This window comes from Amphiura filiformis, chromosome 15, assembly GCF_039555335.1.
Source record: "Amphiura filiformis chromosome 15, Afil_fr2py, whole genome shotgun sequence".
Lineage (NCBI taxonomy): Eukaryota > Metazoa > Echinodermata > Ophiuroidea > Amphilepidida > Amphiuridae > Amphiura > Amphiura filiformis.
In genome coordinates this window covers 32748726-32767178 of record NC_092642.1, presented here as the reverse complement: position 1 = coordinate 32767178, position 18453 = coordinate 32748726, and the positions used below count along the sequence as shown (strand labels likewise).

Genomic DNA, 18453 nt, shown 5'->3' with positions numbered 1-18453 from the left:
TATAAGGCCTTTAAACTGAGAACCATGCAGCTGGATTTGCCCCCATGTTTTTGGCAAAGACGCACCTCGCTTGGGTGAGCCATGCATGATGCTGTGACAGTGAGCGCACAGTACAATAAAGAGAGGGTGCTCCCACTCCAGAGCGCCATGCAGGCAAAGCCTTGTTGAAAGGTTTCTTGCCAAACTCCCCACAAAAAAACCACCTAATATGTACTAGTCTGTGCTACAGACTGTGTATACCCATAGAGAGAGAAGCAGCTTGATGTTGTGGCTTTAACAGTCGTCTCCCTTCAATCACAAGTAGTCTTTGACAAAGACTACCTACACCACTGAACTCTGAACCCGGCCAGCGAAGGGTTTTCTCACAGGCCCATGGCTAAATGCAGAGGCTAAATGTATGCGCCAAACGAAAAATTGTGAAACTGCAATATTTTTGTAAAACCACAGAAGATATAATAAAATATTACCGCTTCTTTGGTAAAAGCAAGAGAAGTGATATTTCGATAAAAAATACCTTTTTTTTTTCAATTTCGCGAACACATGGTTTGAAAAAACACCCCTTTTTCTTGTGTTTCGCGAATCGCGTTTCTTCATCTAAAAACACCCCTTATTTTCGTGAAATTTTCGACGAGCATGAATACTCAGCTGGATGCACAGAGTGCAGGAGCCGGGACTCTGAAACACAAGTTCACAAGGAATGATTCACTCTCATTATTCATTTGTTATTGGTTATACACCTGTATTTAAAATCTATGCTTCATTAATTTTAACTTTAATAGATGAATACAGAAGACAACCATGGATTATAACGACATGGATGCAGAATGTCAAAAGCGATTAATAACGGAAGTGTTTCGAGATAAAATTGTAAGCCACCTAAATCCTACACACAAAGCTGTTGTTAACATGCTGCAAGATGGACTAATTACAGCTGGTAAGATTACTTCTGTACAAATTTGTCGGACTTATATTGTGACATGATCAAGGGGAATGGCTGTGAGTCACATGTCGACCCTGGTCAAAAATGAGTTTTACATATATATGTTTCTAATGAGGACATTTAGAGCTTTCTGAAACTGAAAACCCCATGTTGATACCACTTTTCTTTGGAAAGTTACATCAATTTATCAGTCGCTGAAAACAATATACAACAAAAGAATTTGAACACTTTCTTTACCAATATCTCAAAATCAATATTAGCGACATCCGACTCATTCCCCTTGATCGTGTCACATATTAAGTACCCCCAGCAATTAAGGACTCTACATGTACTCATGAACCACACGAATCACTTGAGGGGGGAAATTCCCCAGTCAGAACTCTTGCCCCCCCAGTTGTCCCAGTAAAAACTCAAAATTACTTTTGCAGCAATTTTGCACAAAATTGGTTGATTTTGGCCCTCCAAAATTCACTTTGCCCCCTCAATGCCCCCCCAAAAAAAAAAAAAAAAAAAAAAAATAATTATGAGCTTTGACAATACCAACTTCTAATTGTTTTTTTGTGCTATTTTTGCCTACATGTTGTATTTTCATGATCGTTGTCCTAATAAAGCTGCATGCCCTCATGAATTTTAAAAACCACACAGTGTGGATGCATCATTGTTAAATGATGATGAACAACGGTGAAACATGAATGAATCCCTAAATCACTCAAGTTGCTCTGTCATTTTATCAATGACCAAATCATTTGCTCACCAGTGATTTGTATGTACATCATGCACATCTACCCCATGCTATGTACTACACTAGCTGTGCGCCTGTGCTTATAAGTATAGTGCATGTACCTCAGGGCTCGACATAAGGAGGGCCCTCGGACCCCTGAAAATCAGTGAGGGCCCACAAAAGACAAAAAATTTGTGGCAATTTGCTCACTTTTTTGTGGGGTTCATAGGTTAAATCCAATGGCCCAAAAAAATTTGTGAGAGCCCTCAAACATTTAAGATCAATGGCCCAAATAGCCCTCAGAAATTCTGGCTTATTTCGAGGCCTGATGTACCTGCATATTGAATTTAATTGATTTGGGGTTTAAAATTGATTTTAATATTAATGTTTCAGATGATTTTAATGAAATTCTTGCCGCATCTGGACCAACAGCTGGTATCCAGGTTCTTCTAAAGAAGATTGAAGCATCTCCTGAACAACTTGTTTATCGTAGATTTGTGGATGCATTGGTTGGCTCGGGTAAGTAAAGGTTGATAATGGTAAATCTGAATGCCCCAGTGTCAATTTAACCCACGCTGGGTATGGTGGAAAATTTGCCCTGTTGGCTTTGGCTCGAAATACCTGGACAAAATTAACCATCTTACAATTTTAAGAACTCAGCTATTAGTGACCATGTAGCCAGGGCTAATCATATTATCAATTGGGGGGAGTCTAAAATCTTAGAGAGAGAGTGACAGAAAAGCATGATGGATAAAAGAATCAATTCAGATCAGGAGGAGGGGGCGAGGAGTGATGAACAGAGACGAGGGGGTCTACAATCTGAGTCATGTTTATGATCCACTTTTGGAGACTGCAAGTAGGACTAACATCACAACTGGAAGTGACATAACTTCCCGCCAGTCATCAGCTGTTGGATCACAACATCAACAAGCTTCGATAAAGTCAGTGGTTCACTGACGAAACTGTCAGCAAGAAAATAGTAAGTTTCTTCACTGGTTTTGACAAATTAAAAACCTGTTTATTAAAATTAACCACATCTATGCAATGTGCATCTTCCATTTGAAGTCCAGGATTTGAAGCTATTTGATCTGACTGAAATAATTTTTGGCTCATTAGCATAAAATGGAACTTAATGCACACTTCAGGCTCATTTGTGCTAGATTCTGGAAATTCCACTAAATGCACTTTGCAGGAGTATTTTAGGTATTTTTTTTATAGTAAACACCAGGTCAATAAATATAATACAGGTTATATACAGGACGGGGGGCACTCACATAAATGGTCTGTACGCATGTGTGACTAAAAAAAAGAAGTAAAAAGGGGTGTTTTTAGGCAAGGTAAGTTACTCGCGTGAAGCATTTAGGGTCTAAAAAACACTGATTTCCAAGAATAAGGGTAGTTTTCTGAAACTGATCAACTTGCTTAGCACTAAATTAGCAGAATGGTCTACTGCAGATCCGTCGGATGTCGCTTTTTCAATGGGAAATGAACTTTGCTGTTTGGATGATGTCACGATGGGGTTAGCATTTATTCAGTATTGAAAGCGTGTTCCGACAGATCTGCATTCTACCGGCCCCTTAGGGTACTTTTTCAAATTTTTGTTAAATTATGAGTCCAAAACGGGTACTTAAACAAACATTTTACTAGCCAAAACCTCATTTGGGGTAAATTCTATTTTAAATTACCTTTAAGAGGTTAAATTTGCTGGTAGGGTAAAACTTGTTTAAGGGGTGTTTCAAAAATTGGTTACGCATGTGTACTGTACACTATTATACTTGAGTGGCCCCCTGGGTATACAGGGCTTCAAGTTGCCCCATATTTCCTACATTTTTAAGATTTTCCAATATTTCCATAGTTTTAAAAAACAGTATATATTTTCACCCAGATTTTATTTTTTTATTTTTATTTTTTTGCTGGGATAAGGTGTTTTTATTGAACGTAAATGCCTTTTTGGCACTATGTTGTGCTCTAAATACATAAAACCCCAAGAGTTTCCAGGTAGTCCCCCCTGGATCCTCATCTGGCTTTAAATTCATTTCTTTAATTTCAGGTTACATGCATTTTTTTCAGAAATGCAAAATCTCCATATGACGTTTATTTAAGTGTAGATGAGGTATTGTTGGTCAAACTTCGTCAAAGCAGCCAAAAAAAATTGATTTTCATTGTCCAATTCAATATATCAGTGAACTAGAGCGGATACCACACCATAGCTAAACCATGGGGCTGCAGCAGTTTATTGCGGTACACCACTGTCCCTCAGGGGTTATATACATGTACTTGGGATTTGAGATATAGACCCAAAATAGGAATATTAACAAGCCTTATTGAGGAGTGTTGCTCTGTTGGGGAAATATTTTGTTATTATTATTATTTACTTTTTTTCTCTTTCATTTGACATCACCCGGGGGGGGGGGGTACCATTTTGGCATTTCAAGATATAAAAAGGACCCACAAATTGAATATTGATCCAGGTCTTATGAGGAGTGTTACCCCCTGGTTTTTGACACCACTCAGAGGGGGGGGGATTCATACCTTCTAGGCATTTCGAGATATGAAAAGGACCCAAAATAGGAATAATGACCCAGGTCTGATGAGGAGTGTTGCCCCTGGTGAATTATAGAGGTGAAAAGAGATTTTTTTGTAGGCCAAGGGGAGGGGGCAAGCATTTCTTAGCAGGTCGAAGGGGGAGTGATTTTTGTCAGGTTGGAAAAAGAGGGGGTGAGCAATTTTTGGCACAGATGTTTAGGCACTTTTTCTATATAACACCCTGAAAGGTGTATGAAAACATTAGGAACATGTTCAAATATGCAAAAGATATGCAAACATTTTTTGGCATGTCAAAAGGGTGGGGGGCAAAGGTTTTTTTGGCACATTAAAAGGGGGGGTGGTAAAGATTTTTTCGGCACAGCAAAGGGGGAAGGAAGCATTTTTTGGCAGAGAATTTGCCAGGGTGCACATAAAAATTGCACAGCCCCTAAATGAGTCACTTGCATCTAAAAAAAACACCTTGTAACACATTGTAATTTTTTGTCATTTGTGTACAGTGAATGTATTCCCTGGAGTATATTGCAACATCCAGTGCTGTACGGTGCAAAAACTGATTGAGGAGTCAATGGCTCCTAACTTGATAAATTTAGGTGCCCAAATTTTGCTACCAAGTAAAAAAAAACTGAGGCGCCAACTCATCGTATGCCAACTGCTCAAAGTCATTCTGTCACAATGCCTTGCTTCCATTTCCAGTATACCTTTCATACAGCTGTTGGATCGGGTGTTGGATTCACTGATTTTATTGTTTTATCCTCCTTCTCCCTGGTCCCAAAAAGTTCATCAAGTTCAAGGTTCTTTATGACTTTAACATATCATCTTGGGTACTTTATTAATCAAAACTTTTGACCTAACCTATCATATTTGCTGGCGATTAAAAGTTTCAACAGTTGGTCGCCATAGGCACCAGGGATTGTATGTTTAGTTGCATCAGAAAAAATCTAGTCGTCAATGCAACTAAAATGGTTGCACCGTACAGCACTGGCAACACCAATATATAGGCCTACACAACACCTATATTGTTACTTCAATATCAAAAGTATCAAAAGTAACCCTGGATTCCTCGGTCCAACGGGTCCATTAATTGTCATGGAATTGAACTACATGCAGTCTGAATCACCCATGCTGAATTTGCTACAAGTATATGTGATCACGGGCACTAAGCCAAACATTTTCTCTGTCTCCAAAGAAATGATATACAAAATTGAAGTGCATGATATGGAATGGTAAGGCACCAGAAACAAATATGTTCGATCTTTGGATCGACCGTCGATGCTGCTTCGAAGTTTGTTATTAATGAAATATCAACTAATTAATTAAAATTAGCACTTAATTTATATTGGTCAATATCCCTACAGGCAAAAATTACTATTTTATCACAATTAACAATAGTAAATTAATTGATTTCAAATATTATAAGGATCACCAAGCATCGATGGTCGATCGAAGATCTAACTAATTTGTTTCTATTGCCTAACATGATTTCACATCTTCTACAACAGAAACATATTTCTAAATGTCATTTCTATATACCTTTTTACTTAAATTTGCTGGGGTCAGCAATCCATTTAAAACCACAATAAATGGTACCCAATGTTGTAGATCTTATTTGGAAACTTAACCAAAATTGAATAGAATTTGATGTATATTTTTAGTTTAGAATATTCTTTAGAAAACCTGTTTTAGTAGATCCAGTGATTCAAAAAGACTTCTTTCATGATATTGGTAAAACATGAACATTTTCATTCTTTCAAAACTTTGTATCTAAGATTACTTGAATGATATGATTATAACATCTCGAAAAAAGTAATTAATCCCCTTAAATAATGGCCATTATTCAAAAGGGGTTATTGTGTTTCAAATCTGTAAAATGCGTTGGAAGCAGAATTTATTTCTGTGTATTTTGACACCTCATTTGATACTGACAGCCTAGAAAACAATAAAACACCGGTCAATTTAACGTAGTGAGGTCCAGATTTTAAAGTTACAATACAAAAACACTCAGAAATCATTACACGGATTTCCTTCCATTACACTGAATGCAAAATCAATGGAATTTACTGCAACTTTCAAATCTTGGGCTATATTGATTTAAATGTACGCCAGACGCTCAATATTTAGTCAATTGCTACAAATGAGGTGTCAAAATGTGCAGAAATAAATTCTGCTTCCAACGATTTTACAGATTTGTAAATAATCACCTGCTTTTAAATAATGGTCATTATTTAAGGGGGGTCAGTTACTTTTTTTGAGATGTTTATATGCTGATTATGCTCCATGTTTCACCATACCATTTTTGCATAATTGCACAATTGCACAATGGTGTACTAAAATACCATGTAAAAGACTAAGTCTGAAGTGTTTTAATTACAGGAACATTTAGAGTTTTATAATAAAACCGGATATCCCTGGTTTTATTGACCAATTCCCCATAAATCTCCACAGTTAAGCTGCTAAATGGTTTTCTTTCATTTTACCTCATTATTTCATTTAATCCCTGACAGTTGTTACTAATAGTGTACATGTACAAAATGGTTTTTTTTTTGGTAAAGAATAACAAAGTCATATGTACAATTTCCTTCAAATTTTAAATTTGTTATTCTATACTCAAAATGCTGAAATAATACTAGTAATAACTGTCGGGAAGGGTTTCTGTCCATTTTAAGCTGAAATAACAAGGTATTAAAAGAGACCCCACTATTTATTTATTGGCCATTTAATATATGCAGTTCTATGGGAGGACAGAAAGTCATAATGTGACTTTATGTCATAGTTTGCTTTGTTGACCTACAAACACAACAAATTTGGCTGGTTCTATTTTGGGGCAAGTTGGGACATGTGTAAACATTACAAAATATGCCAAAAAATCAGGTTTGAAAAAAATTAGCCAATTCCATATTATAAGATTGTACATTAAGGCTTTAAAATGTGACCGAAACCATACTTTGTGGCACAAAACTCTGTTAAAACTGCCTTTTTTGAAATAGCATTTTTCATGTCCTTAACATGTCATGTAACTTACTTGCCTGGTCACAATAAAACAATAAATATAAATTTGTGTGATTTTTGCCCCTGCCAAAAAAACTTTTTCACACCCCACTTCCTTCAGAACAAAATTCCTGCCATTGTCACTGATTACAGCAAAATATAGAATAGTTAAAATACATTAATATAAATTACACATTTCAAGTACTGTAATAGCATAATGGGCTATTCCAGAAAATAAATGCACACCCCCTATAGAGGAGTCCGGATATCCGGACTTTTTGTCCAGTCATGACTGTTGGAAATCCAGACTTTTAGAGTGCCCAAAGGCAAAAAAATCCGCCAGAAAAATAGTTCAAAATCAGAAATCCGCAATTAAACAGCTCATTTTCAACATTTCCGTGATTTTTCCTGCATTTAATTGGATTTCCAAGCTTTTTCCAGTAACATTGGCAACTGGAATTCCAATAGCCCAATATGGAACCCAAGCCCAAGCAAAAATACATATGTACACACACTAAATCAAATAATTATATTACAATTGACAAACAAATTGAAGCTATATTTAACATACAATACAACAATGATAAACATTGGATAAAATAAAAATGTTGTAGAGTGTAACTTTTTAAAAGTTTAAAATACAAAGTAAACCCCTTTTGTCCTTAACATATGTGTACACTTTTGTTGAATGTTCCCTCTCATAATACAGCATGATATTCCTAAACCATAACCCTAAACTTCACCCTAACCTGTAACCTAAGCCCTAATCTTAACCCTAAACCAGGCCCTAAACATAACTCTGACTCTAATCCTAGTTCTGTGACCCTAACCGTAGCCCAACCCTAACCATAACACTAACCCTAACTTTATTGCTACCCTAATTCTATCCTATGCCCTAAACCCTACAACTCAGAAAGGTGCAATTTTCATATTTTTCTCTTCATAAAGCTATGAGAACATGTAAGCAAAAACAATTTTATTTAATTTTAATTATTTTAATTGTATTAAAATGACATTGCATGGTCCAAATTATAGTGATTTTATGATTAGAATCCTTACCAATTTTAAATAACATAAAAACATACTCATAATTTCACTTTTTCATATTTGATCCATTTTCTTTTGGAAAAGTTGGTGTAGTGTCCACATAAAGCCAAGAAAAATAAAAAGGTTTGTCTCTTTGGCAAGAATACTATGTGCTATGGTTTTTTTTAGTAAAAAAAAACCCAATGTAAAATGGAGGATATCTTATAATATTGTGTTTTATTATTGTGTTTTGAAATAAAAAGCCCACAATTGGCTGGTCTCATAGACCTACGCACAAAAACCAATTTCACATAGCTATGTGTGTGAGTTTGCGAGACAACCCTTTTTCTTCTAGACCTAAGACAGCACTACATTAGTTCCTAAAGTTCCTTCTAAGACGAGGCCAAAACAAATATTGTTCATATGCATCAGCACTCCACGTCATACACTGTCCATCGCTGACCAGCTGTTGTATCAAAGGGGGGCGCTTATCATGTGGGATATCCTCCAGGAATACAAAGATCAAGCTGCTGTTAATGTCTCCGGACCTTTGTCGCTATGCTTATGGCATTCAATTCGTGATGACACCATCTATCCGCGACAAAATGAAGCGAGAGAATCACAAGAATTTTACGACTGTTTTGAATGACGTGGGAAAACTCTGCATTTCGCTAAGTACATCTCTGACTCAAGGGAAAGCCGATAACGCTCTGCAATATTGGGGAGAAGCTCACCATCTATCCAGTTTTGGTCTTCTTCATGGTAGGCTACATATGCGTCATATTGGGGCACAGATTGGGGAGGGATCTCCTCATTGCTCTCATTAGTATCAGCATCGTTGATGAGATAATTCTCATCCCGTCTTCTATACTTTTTGTACTGATGACATATTATAGATAGAAATATGACGAAAAATAAAGTAAAAGAAGTAACCATCACAGTGATTATAATCCAATGATTACCAGTACTAGTGCAGTCCAAATGTACATCAGTAATGCTTAACCCGTCATACCCTTCACAGAGGTAACTTTCAGCATAATTTTGAAGATATACTAATTGGTCTTCATGAATCCATTTGGAAAATGCTTCGTTAGTACAATCACAATATAGTACATTGTATGTGTGTGTTAGATTTAGTATACGCAAGCTAGGATGCCACAGAAACGTTTTTGAGAATGTTCCAACATACCCGGCGTGCACGTAACTGAAATCCAAAACCTCTAAGCGAGGAAACTTTGTCAAATTGGTCCATTCCGTGGATATAGATCCGCAATTGTTACTGTAGTTAAGAAATATCAGATTATTTAGAGATATGCCCCACAACAACTGTGAAAATGGAGGTAAATATGTATCTGATAATTGATTGTCACTTACATCAAGATATGACAGAAAAGTCAAGCTATTCATGAATTTGATCATGTCATCAGTGATATGTGGCAAGTTGTTGGAACTAATATCCAGAATCTTTAGCTGGGGCGTGTTGAAACTAGTCACCGTCCATAACGCGTATAAAGGCGTTTCAGATACAGATGTTCCAAGTTAGGTGCATGGAATTGCTGAAATCCTGTGTCAAAATCGGTATTACTGAATGAAAGATTCAGTGTCACAAGATGAGGACATTCAACATTCTCAGCGGTTACCAAAGCAATGCCTTCGTAATCTCCATAGATCATACTAGCATCCAACATTGTAAGATTAGGGAACTTCTGACACAATGTTGTGATATTATGATACCATTCATAATAGATATGATGAGGATCAACAAAGTTGCTCATGTGTAATTGTTTCAAATTTGGCAGCATACATGTACTTGGCATGTATAAATCATGGGCATTTATTGATGTTACGTCTAATGTTTGAAGAGAGTACAATGAACATATGTCACTGCTAAAATAATCTGACCGTGGGGAACTGTGAGAAAGGTTCATCACTTTCAATGAATTGCTTTCTGATACATTTAAAGTTCCATGCATATTATCAAAAAATGTTATATGCAACTCTTGCAAATTGTAAAGACCTCTGAAGGAGTCTTCTCCAATATAATAATCATTATACCAATTCCCACGTAAACATAATACCTGAAGTGTTGGAAACCATTGGAATGGTGAATCATAAATGTCAATTTTATAATCGTATGAATGCTCGATATATTCAAGTTCAAGTACATACAGCGATATATTTTGCTTGGCTAATGGCTTAAACGTAGATGACAAAGTCAGTGACAAATTCTGGAGTGGCAAATTTGAATAGTTTAAAGCTTGCACAGCGCTATCTGCATCGGAATAAATATCTGTATATAGGCTTGTGAGATTCCCAAGTAGCTCATATGAAATATCTGGTATGTGGCTTTGGTTGTATGTGAAAGGACCGCGAGAATAGCTTAAGCGATTGAAGAGGAATGTCCAAGAAACATTCATCGCTGATATCGGTGTTGCTACGGTACAGTTCCAAAGTTGTCAGCGCTCTTAGCGTAACAGAAGTCATAACTTGGACATTCTGAATGGTTTGAACCCCATACTTTCAGGTGCTGTAGATCAGTTAGTCCATTGAATAGACTCTCTACCATATCACAGTCATAAAGGTTAGCTAGGTTGACTTCCAGGTGAAGTAAAGAAGTGAGACGAGCTAATGGGGCAGTGGCGACTCTGAATAAATCGCCAAAGCTAATAGTGAAATCCAGTAGGTGTTTAAGTCCAACGAAGGCTGTAGCATTCAAAGCAGATATGGGATTACCAATAAGCTTGAGCGTTTGTAATTCGCTTAATCCGTCAAACGCCTCATCTTCTATTTGGTATATATCATTTGAAGATAAATCCAGATGTAGTAGGTTGCTTAGTCCATCGAAAGCTCCATAATTCACAGCAGATATGATATTTGAGGACATGTCTAATCGTAGTAGGCTACTGAACGGGGTGAAATCCGGAATATCAAGAAGCTGATTATGAGATAAGTCGAGAAACACCATTGCTGAAGTATGATATGGTAAAGGCGGCATACAAATTAGCTCCCTGTTGGCACAATCCAGATTTGTGTAGTTCCATACTTTGCACACAATATTTCCTGGTGGGTTGGTACATAACATTGGCTTATGCTTTACAGTGCATGCTGAAGTCAGTGCATGATACAACAGAAATAAAAAGATGAACTTCAATAATGATATCTGAGCCATTTTGAAGAAGAAGCGCAGACTTATTTGCATTTATGAGAAACAAAATATCAAAATATTCAGAGAAAGTCAATATTGCGAGTTGCATGTAGATACAAATGATTGCCAGTCATGTGATATATCACACCCCTTTTTAACTACACAAAAAACGATATTTCGGTTGAAAAGAACTTCTACACATAGTTTCTATACAGGTTCAAGGTTAGCCACCAGGAAGTGACTTCATCTGAATAGAAATTGAATATTTGCTGAGCATGCATGGTTGGTTACCAACTTGTAAATAAAATAAGTTTTATTGCAAAACCAGGTATGTCTATGTGCTGCCATTTGATGATTTGTATTACTGATCATAAACTTGTTTTGACGATTTCAAAATAATGTGACAAGATCTGGTCCATGGGACCAAAGGAAGTATTTTTGAAAAATGGGTTATTGTAATTATTACATTATGCATACAAAAGGCCATCATTTACTGAAACACCAAAGACCTAGCATATATTGGTTCTAAAGTTATGAAGTTTTTTGATGTCTATTTTCTCCATATTTTTACCTAAATTTATCTCAGTTTCAAATTTGCCGCATTTGGCCCCCATGGACCAGATCATGTCACATATTTGCTTTGTGACAAATGAATCTAATTGAAAATAATGATAGGTTTTAAACACTGTAGGTAATTTGTTTGAAATATAATTTTATTTTTTAGAAGCAGTGACATATTGTGAGTCATACTAGGTGAGGGGGGGATCAACCATGATGGGGGCACTCACTGGGCCTGATCGTGTGGGAAGGTGCAAGCCATTTTCAGCAATTTTCTATGTGATTTTCTTAATTTTTATATTGATTTGGGGGCATGTGCATCTGCAGTCAACCAGGTTCGATCTCTGGCGGTGGCTTTGTATGCTCTCGGGGAAAATTGAGTTAGCTTGAAATTCCCTGGACAAGGAACTAGCACTTTATTGTCTCATGTGACCCGTATAAAACTTGGGGAGCTGATCCTGGTTGCGAAGGTCAGTTTGTGGAATGTTTAGGGTGTGCGCTCTTGAAGCTTCAAAGTCCCTGACTTGTTGTTTTGGTTTATGGAATGATGTGGGGCTGTCAGCAACAACCTTTTATGTGCCCCATGATGTCTGATGTCACGCCACTGTTTTGAAGTATCAGAAGGCAGAGCATGAACTTGATTGTGGATATAAACTATAGTAATACACTGAGTAATTGCTTGAATCAGTTGCCAACCTTTTTAATAATGGATTATTTGTGTTTTAAGGGTCACAATATTTGTTTGTATCACCTCAATGCACAACGATCAAACGTAAATTTTTTTTTGTGGCACACAATTAAAAAAAAAAAAAAAATTATTGTATACTGTAGGTTGTCAAAAATCACTTCAATAATTTGGTCGTAGGGATTCAGACAAATAAATTAAAATTTCATGTTGCAAAGACAATAAAAAAGTGGGTGAAAACAACAAGGGGGGGGGGCAACACTTCCTTTGCAGTAAACAAACAACTGTCTGACACATTCCATGATTGTGCCACAAATTTATATCAAAGTTATTTGTGACACGATCAAGGGAAATGAGTCGGATGTCGCTAATATTGATTTTGAGATATTGGCAAAGAAAGTGTTTAAATTCTTTTGTTTTATATTGTTTTCAGCCATTGATAAATTGCTCATAACTTGGTAACCAGATGTCCGATTTTGATGGGATTTGCATCAAAATGTGGCATTCATAAACTGCCAGAAAATGATGTAAAACACTTTGAATTGAAAATTGCCGACATGTGACTCATTCCCCTTGATCAATGTCACATATAATCTTTTGTTAACCTGGTTGAGGTCATATGTAACGCTGCATTAGTTTTTGCCATTGTGATTGCCAGTAGTGATTTATTAAGGTTACTGGAACACACGTACATACCGATCCCCACTTCCACATCACATGTAGACATTGTATCTGCAAAAGTTTGTGACTATTGGGTTTGGAAGAAGCATGCTATTAAAAAGGCCAAAACAAAAAATCTGGATTTCATTTTTATACAGCCTGTATAAAATGTACATTGAACTAGAATTGAATGTTTATATGAGTTCAATGGTAAGAATATTTTCATGAGGTGAAATCCCCCCCCCCCAGCTCAACATAAAAGTTGACAACCATGAGAGTTACCAAATCTTTCAAAGACCCCCTTTGCAATGATTTTTCATCAAATTTACCCCCTTTTTCATGCAAAATCGAGGAAAAAATTTGGTCAAAAACAACCCCTTTTTTGTAGTTTTTAATTGCCAGAATTTCAAACACCCCTTTTCAATGATTAGAATTTCAAACACCCCTTATCAATGACACTAAATATTGACATAAAATATTTGGATTTTCTCAAGAATCCCTTTTATCCAAATTTTGTGGACAGTGCAAATTAAATACCCCTATTTTGCTGATTTCACTGTCAAATTTCATGAGCAGTTCAAATTAAATACCCCCTATTTTGCCAATTTCGCAGTCCTTGCTACTGGTAAAAAATGACCCCTTTTCCGCGCAATTTGGTAACTCTCATGGTTGTCAACGCTTGTGTTGAGTTGGGGGCCGGGGTGAAATATGGACTGTTCAATTCAACAAGGCTATCTGGAGCCTCATCCAATAGTACACATGACCAATCCATTTCCATATCCTTCTTTTTACTTCTTCACTTGTCCTGTTCATTTTGGTTTTCTTTAGTAGGCATTTGTTTGATACGGCATTATGGTCATATCTAAGACTAAAAAAAATAAATTGTGTCTTGAAGCCCATGGCAGTTTCACAAACGAATGAGGAATGCTGTTTTTTTAAAGTTTTTTGTTTTGTTTTTAGATTTTTTTAAACGTAATTTTGAATTAAGATATCCTTTTTGAGTGTTCAAAATAATATGGAGCATAAAATTGTGGTTGATTTACACATTTGAAGTACAAATATCAACTGTTTTATTATACATAAACATTGCGAGTATTTTCTTCCAAATATGTCTCAGAATTCCATGATATTACAGCAAAAAACTTAGCCGTTACAGCTGACATAGACGCTTAAGAAAAAAGGAGTACACCCTGTCAGTCCGAAACCCCGTCAGTCCGAACCACTGCTAGTCCGAGTTTTAAGCTTACCTAACACTAACCGTAAACCTAACTCTAAACCTAACCCTAAACCTAACCCTAACCCAATCCCCTGGCCTAATCCTAAACCTAACCCTTACCCTAACCATAACCCTAAATATTCGTATTAGCGGTGGTTTGGAGTGACAGTGTTTCGGACTGACGGAGAGACCCCAGAAAAAAGAACATGCGCGATGGCTTTGAAACATTTTTTTCTTTTTTTCCTGAGACATTTGAATTGGAAAGTGTCCAACTACCTGTTATCACTATCCATAAGTTATTGAATAACCTTGATAAAATAATTTGTACATATTTTGCAATATTCCTGTTGAACAGTTGACTTCATAATATAACCCATGTTTTTCCTTGTACGATTTTATTTCAGATGATGAAAATTGTAAATTACTAGCTGCTGACATACAGGGTCTTATAGTGTCATCAGAGAGTGAGGAAAATGCAGAAATTTTTCGGGAAGTAATAAGGCTATATTCACCAGATTTGATGGAAATAGCTCCTCTTGATATTCTTCCGTATACCCAACTCAGTGAGGCTGACAGAGAAAGAATAGTGGCCATCTGTGAAATGAAAGGCAACCGAATAGGAGCCCTGTATTTGGTGCTTGAGTTGTCCAGATGTCCAGGAGATTATTGGCATGCAAACTTTTTGAAGGCATTGAGAGATTCTAATCAGGGGAACCTTGCTGATAAACTGGCTGAAGCTTTTCAAGGCAAAAAAGGTAGGCTACTTTATCAATCTAAGAAGTAGTCAAAGGTGTTTTTGGGCCCGTACCCGGGATTTATTTGGGGTGGGGGTACGGACACTGAGGAAGGGGTAATTTTATGACAAGTTGACCTTCTTCCCAAAATATCTACTTTATTTAACCAAAACAGTATAAAAAACCTGATTTTATTTTGCTCGCTACACTTACAAATTGGGATTTCTTTTACTTTTCTTATATATACTTTTGTACATTTTGAGGGGGATGGGTGTACGGGCCCAGGTGTTTGTTTTTGTGTGAATAGGGTTAGGGGGTGTGAGCGTGCATTTGTTAAGACCGGCAAACAAGGGATGCAAACCTGAAAAATACCATAATAACGAGGACAATCAGGACATCCAGCAAATGAGGACGTTCAAGGCCAAAAAGTCCACTTTGGGAGTGTAACGAGCAAAAAAAAAAGTTTTTTATGCTTTTTCGGTCAAAAAAAGGTAAAAAATTGCCATAACATAAGTTTATACATGTTTTTAACATTTTTAAAAACATGTTTGGCTAAACTTGCATTCTATATTTCCAAACTTCTATTTTATATATATTTTTGATGTGAATGCCAACAAAACAAACAAGGTGCAGTGCTATGATGCATCACTTATTCCATCCTACCTCTCATAATTGTTTTCCAAAACAGACCCATTAGGAGCATCATCAAGTATCAGTAAAGAGAAGGCACTAGAGATGGAGTCAGAAGATGTCCAGACTCATGAGGACACCTATGAATCCTCTGGTGATGAGGGAGATGTCACCGAAGGAGGTCCCCATCACAAGATGACACTGATATCTCACGGAATCTGAATAGTTTGGATGAGGAAGAGAAAGACGGTTTAAAGTCACCATATCAACAAACAGGTATGTGTCTTGAAATTGTTATGTAATCAAGCTAAATGGGTCCTTTGTCCCTAATATGAGATATAATAATAGTATTAAGGGATCGGATAGCAATGTTTTACACAGTATTTTTTGTTGAACATGAGAGTACATCAGACACATCAAAATTGCATTCTGAATACGAGGAATGTCCTTCTGATATCAAATAAGGATTTTTTGCCCCCACAAAACGCAATCACCGATCAACTTCATTATTATGTCTTCAGAATCTTGGCTCCTATACTTTGTACATAACCTGGCTGTCTGATAAATTTGTGTATCGGTCCCCTGAGCTACAGGGTTTTTGTGTATCGGTCTGTAACCTCTTCATAGAGTGCACAGTTCATATACTTGATATGCAGAAATCACCATGTATGTCTATTTAGGTGTGATTTTTTTTTTTTTTTTTTGACCAAAAAGCACATTTTTGATCAAAATCACAATTTTGACCAAAAATCACTTTTTTGACCCAAAATTACATTTTTGACCCAAATTCACACATTTGACCAAACACATTTCTGAAAAGAAATCACATTTTTAAGCAAAATCAGGTTTTGACCAAAAATCAGGTGTTTTACTAAAAATCATGTTTTTGACCCAAAAAAGATTCTGAAGACATAATAATGATAAAATTGACAGATATTTTTAGAAGATACCTGATTTATCGATCTAAGCTAGAGTTTTCAATATCACGCTCGACTTCGCCTCGTGTGATATTTGAAAACTCTAGCTCGACCGATAAATTCAGGTATCACGCTCAATCCATCCAATTTTATATCAAACTTGGTCTTGTGATAGTATTCTTTATAATTATTTACAAACCTTTGTTATGGGGGTGGGCACCTTAATTACGAACCGCGTAATTCTAGTTTGAAATTTGTGATATAATGCAAATTTTATGGCAAATTATTAAAAATTGATATTTTTGACATTTAACAATCTTCAAAGTAAACTTTATAAATCTGAAGATGTGTACTTAAAGTATATTTTATATTTTATAAAATAGCTGGGAGGAAAAGCTGTCCATCATTTGAAAATGTTGACCTTAACATATTGAAGATATATTCCCCAAAAGACCTAACATTTGTAGGTAATTGGGGGAAAAATGTATATCTTTCAATACGCAATGACAAAATTTTCAAATGATATACGGCTTTTCCTTCCAGCTTCTAGTACGACCACGTCTAGAGTATTGTGGGTCAGTCTGGGATACACACACTAAAGAACTCACACAAAAGATAGAAGCAGTGCAGAACAGAAGTGCAAGATTTGTATGTAGCGACTACGGAAGGCTGAGTAGCGTAACATCCATGAAACAAAGCCTAGACTGGGACCTGTTAGAAACTCGCAGGAAAGCTACAAGAGTCACCATCTACCACCAAGCGCTAACAGGTCACCTCGCCATTCCACTGGAAAACATCGTGCACCCAGTCCGACGCTCATCCAGACACAGCAAATTTATCCAATTTCAAACATCAAAGAACTGCCTAAAGTACTCATTTATACCACGTACCACTGTCGACTGGAATAATTTACCTTCAACTATAACATCAACCGGACAAGAAAAAGTTTAAAGAAACAGCTCTACAGTATTACACAAGAAAAGCAACCAACAACTAAGAACAGCAGCCTAGCACCAACTGCTTGTTTGACCTTTCAGGGCGTTAGGCAGTATCCAACCAGAACCAGAACCAGAACATACATTTACAGTACATATCATTAGATTTACAAATTTTACTTTGAGGATTGTTAAATATCAAAATATCAATTTTTAATAATTTGCCATAAACTTGTATTATATCGTGAATTTTGCAAAATCAAAATTATTTGAGCAGCAAACCAAGATGACAGATTTATGAAATTATGATAGCTTTTTGTAGGGTTCAATTTTGAGTCAGTAGTATACTCTGATGGTATAATCTCTGTGGTACTGCTACATATCTCCAGGGATGCAAATTGTAAGGGAGCTGGGAGCACCGCCCTAGGAAATGAGAGTCAAAATTGAGGAAATAATGCCATCGGAAGAACAAAGAAAGAGAGGAAAAGGGAGGGAACAGAAGAAAATAAAAGGGGAGAGGAAGGGTGAAAAGAGGAAAGAAAAAAAGAGGAGTGAGGTACAAGATAATAGGGGAGGGCTTTGAGGCATTGAAGCTATAATGGAAGAGAGAAAATCTTAAAAGACATTGGTTGTGCAAAATTTGGAGGAATTCACATTATTGTTCAAGAAATAAGAGCAAAAAAGAGGAAGGTGTTGGTGTATAGAATATGCAAATATAAGGAAATTTACAATTCATCACCATAGGAGGTATTCA

General features: G+C 36.4%; 1 protein-coding gene across 1 annotated transcript in view; it reads left to right on the top strand.

Moving 5' to 3' along the window:
- Nucleotides 1-798: 798 nt before the first annotated feature.
- Nucleotides 799-18453, top strand: part of LOC140170891 (ATP-dependent RNA helicase DHX58-like) — a 47861-nt gene continuing 30206 nt past the window's right edge. The window contains 4 exon segments of the mRNA XM_072194094.1: nucleotides 799-934; nucleotides 2055-2180; nucleotides 14888-15238; nucleotides 16010-16123. Coding sequence (XP_072050195.1) covers nucleotides 799-934; nucleotides 2055-2180; nucleotides 14888-15238; nucleotides 16010-16123 — 727 coding nt within the window.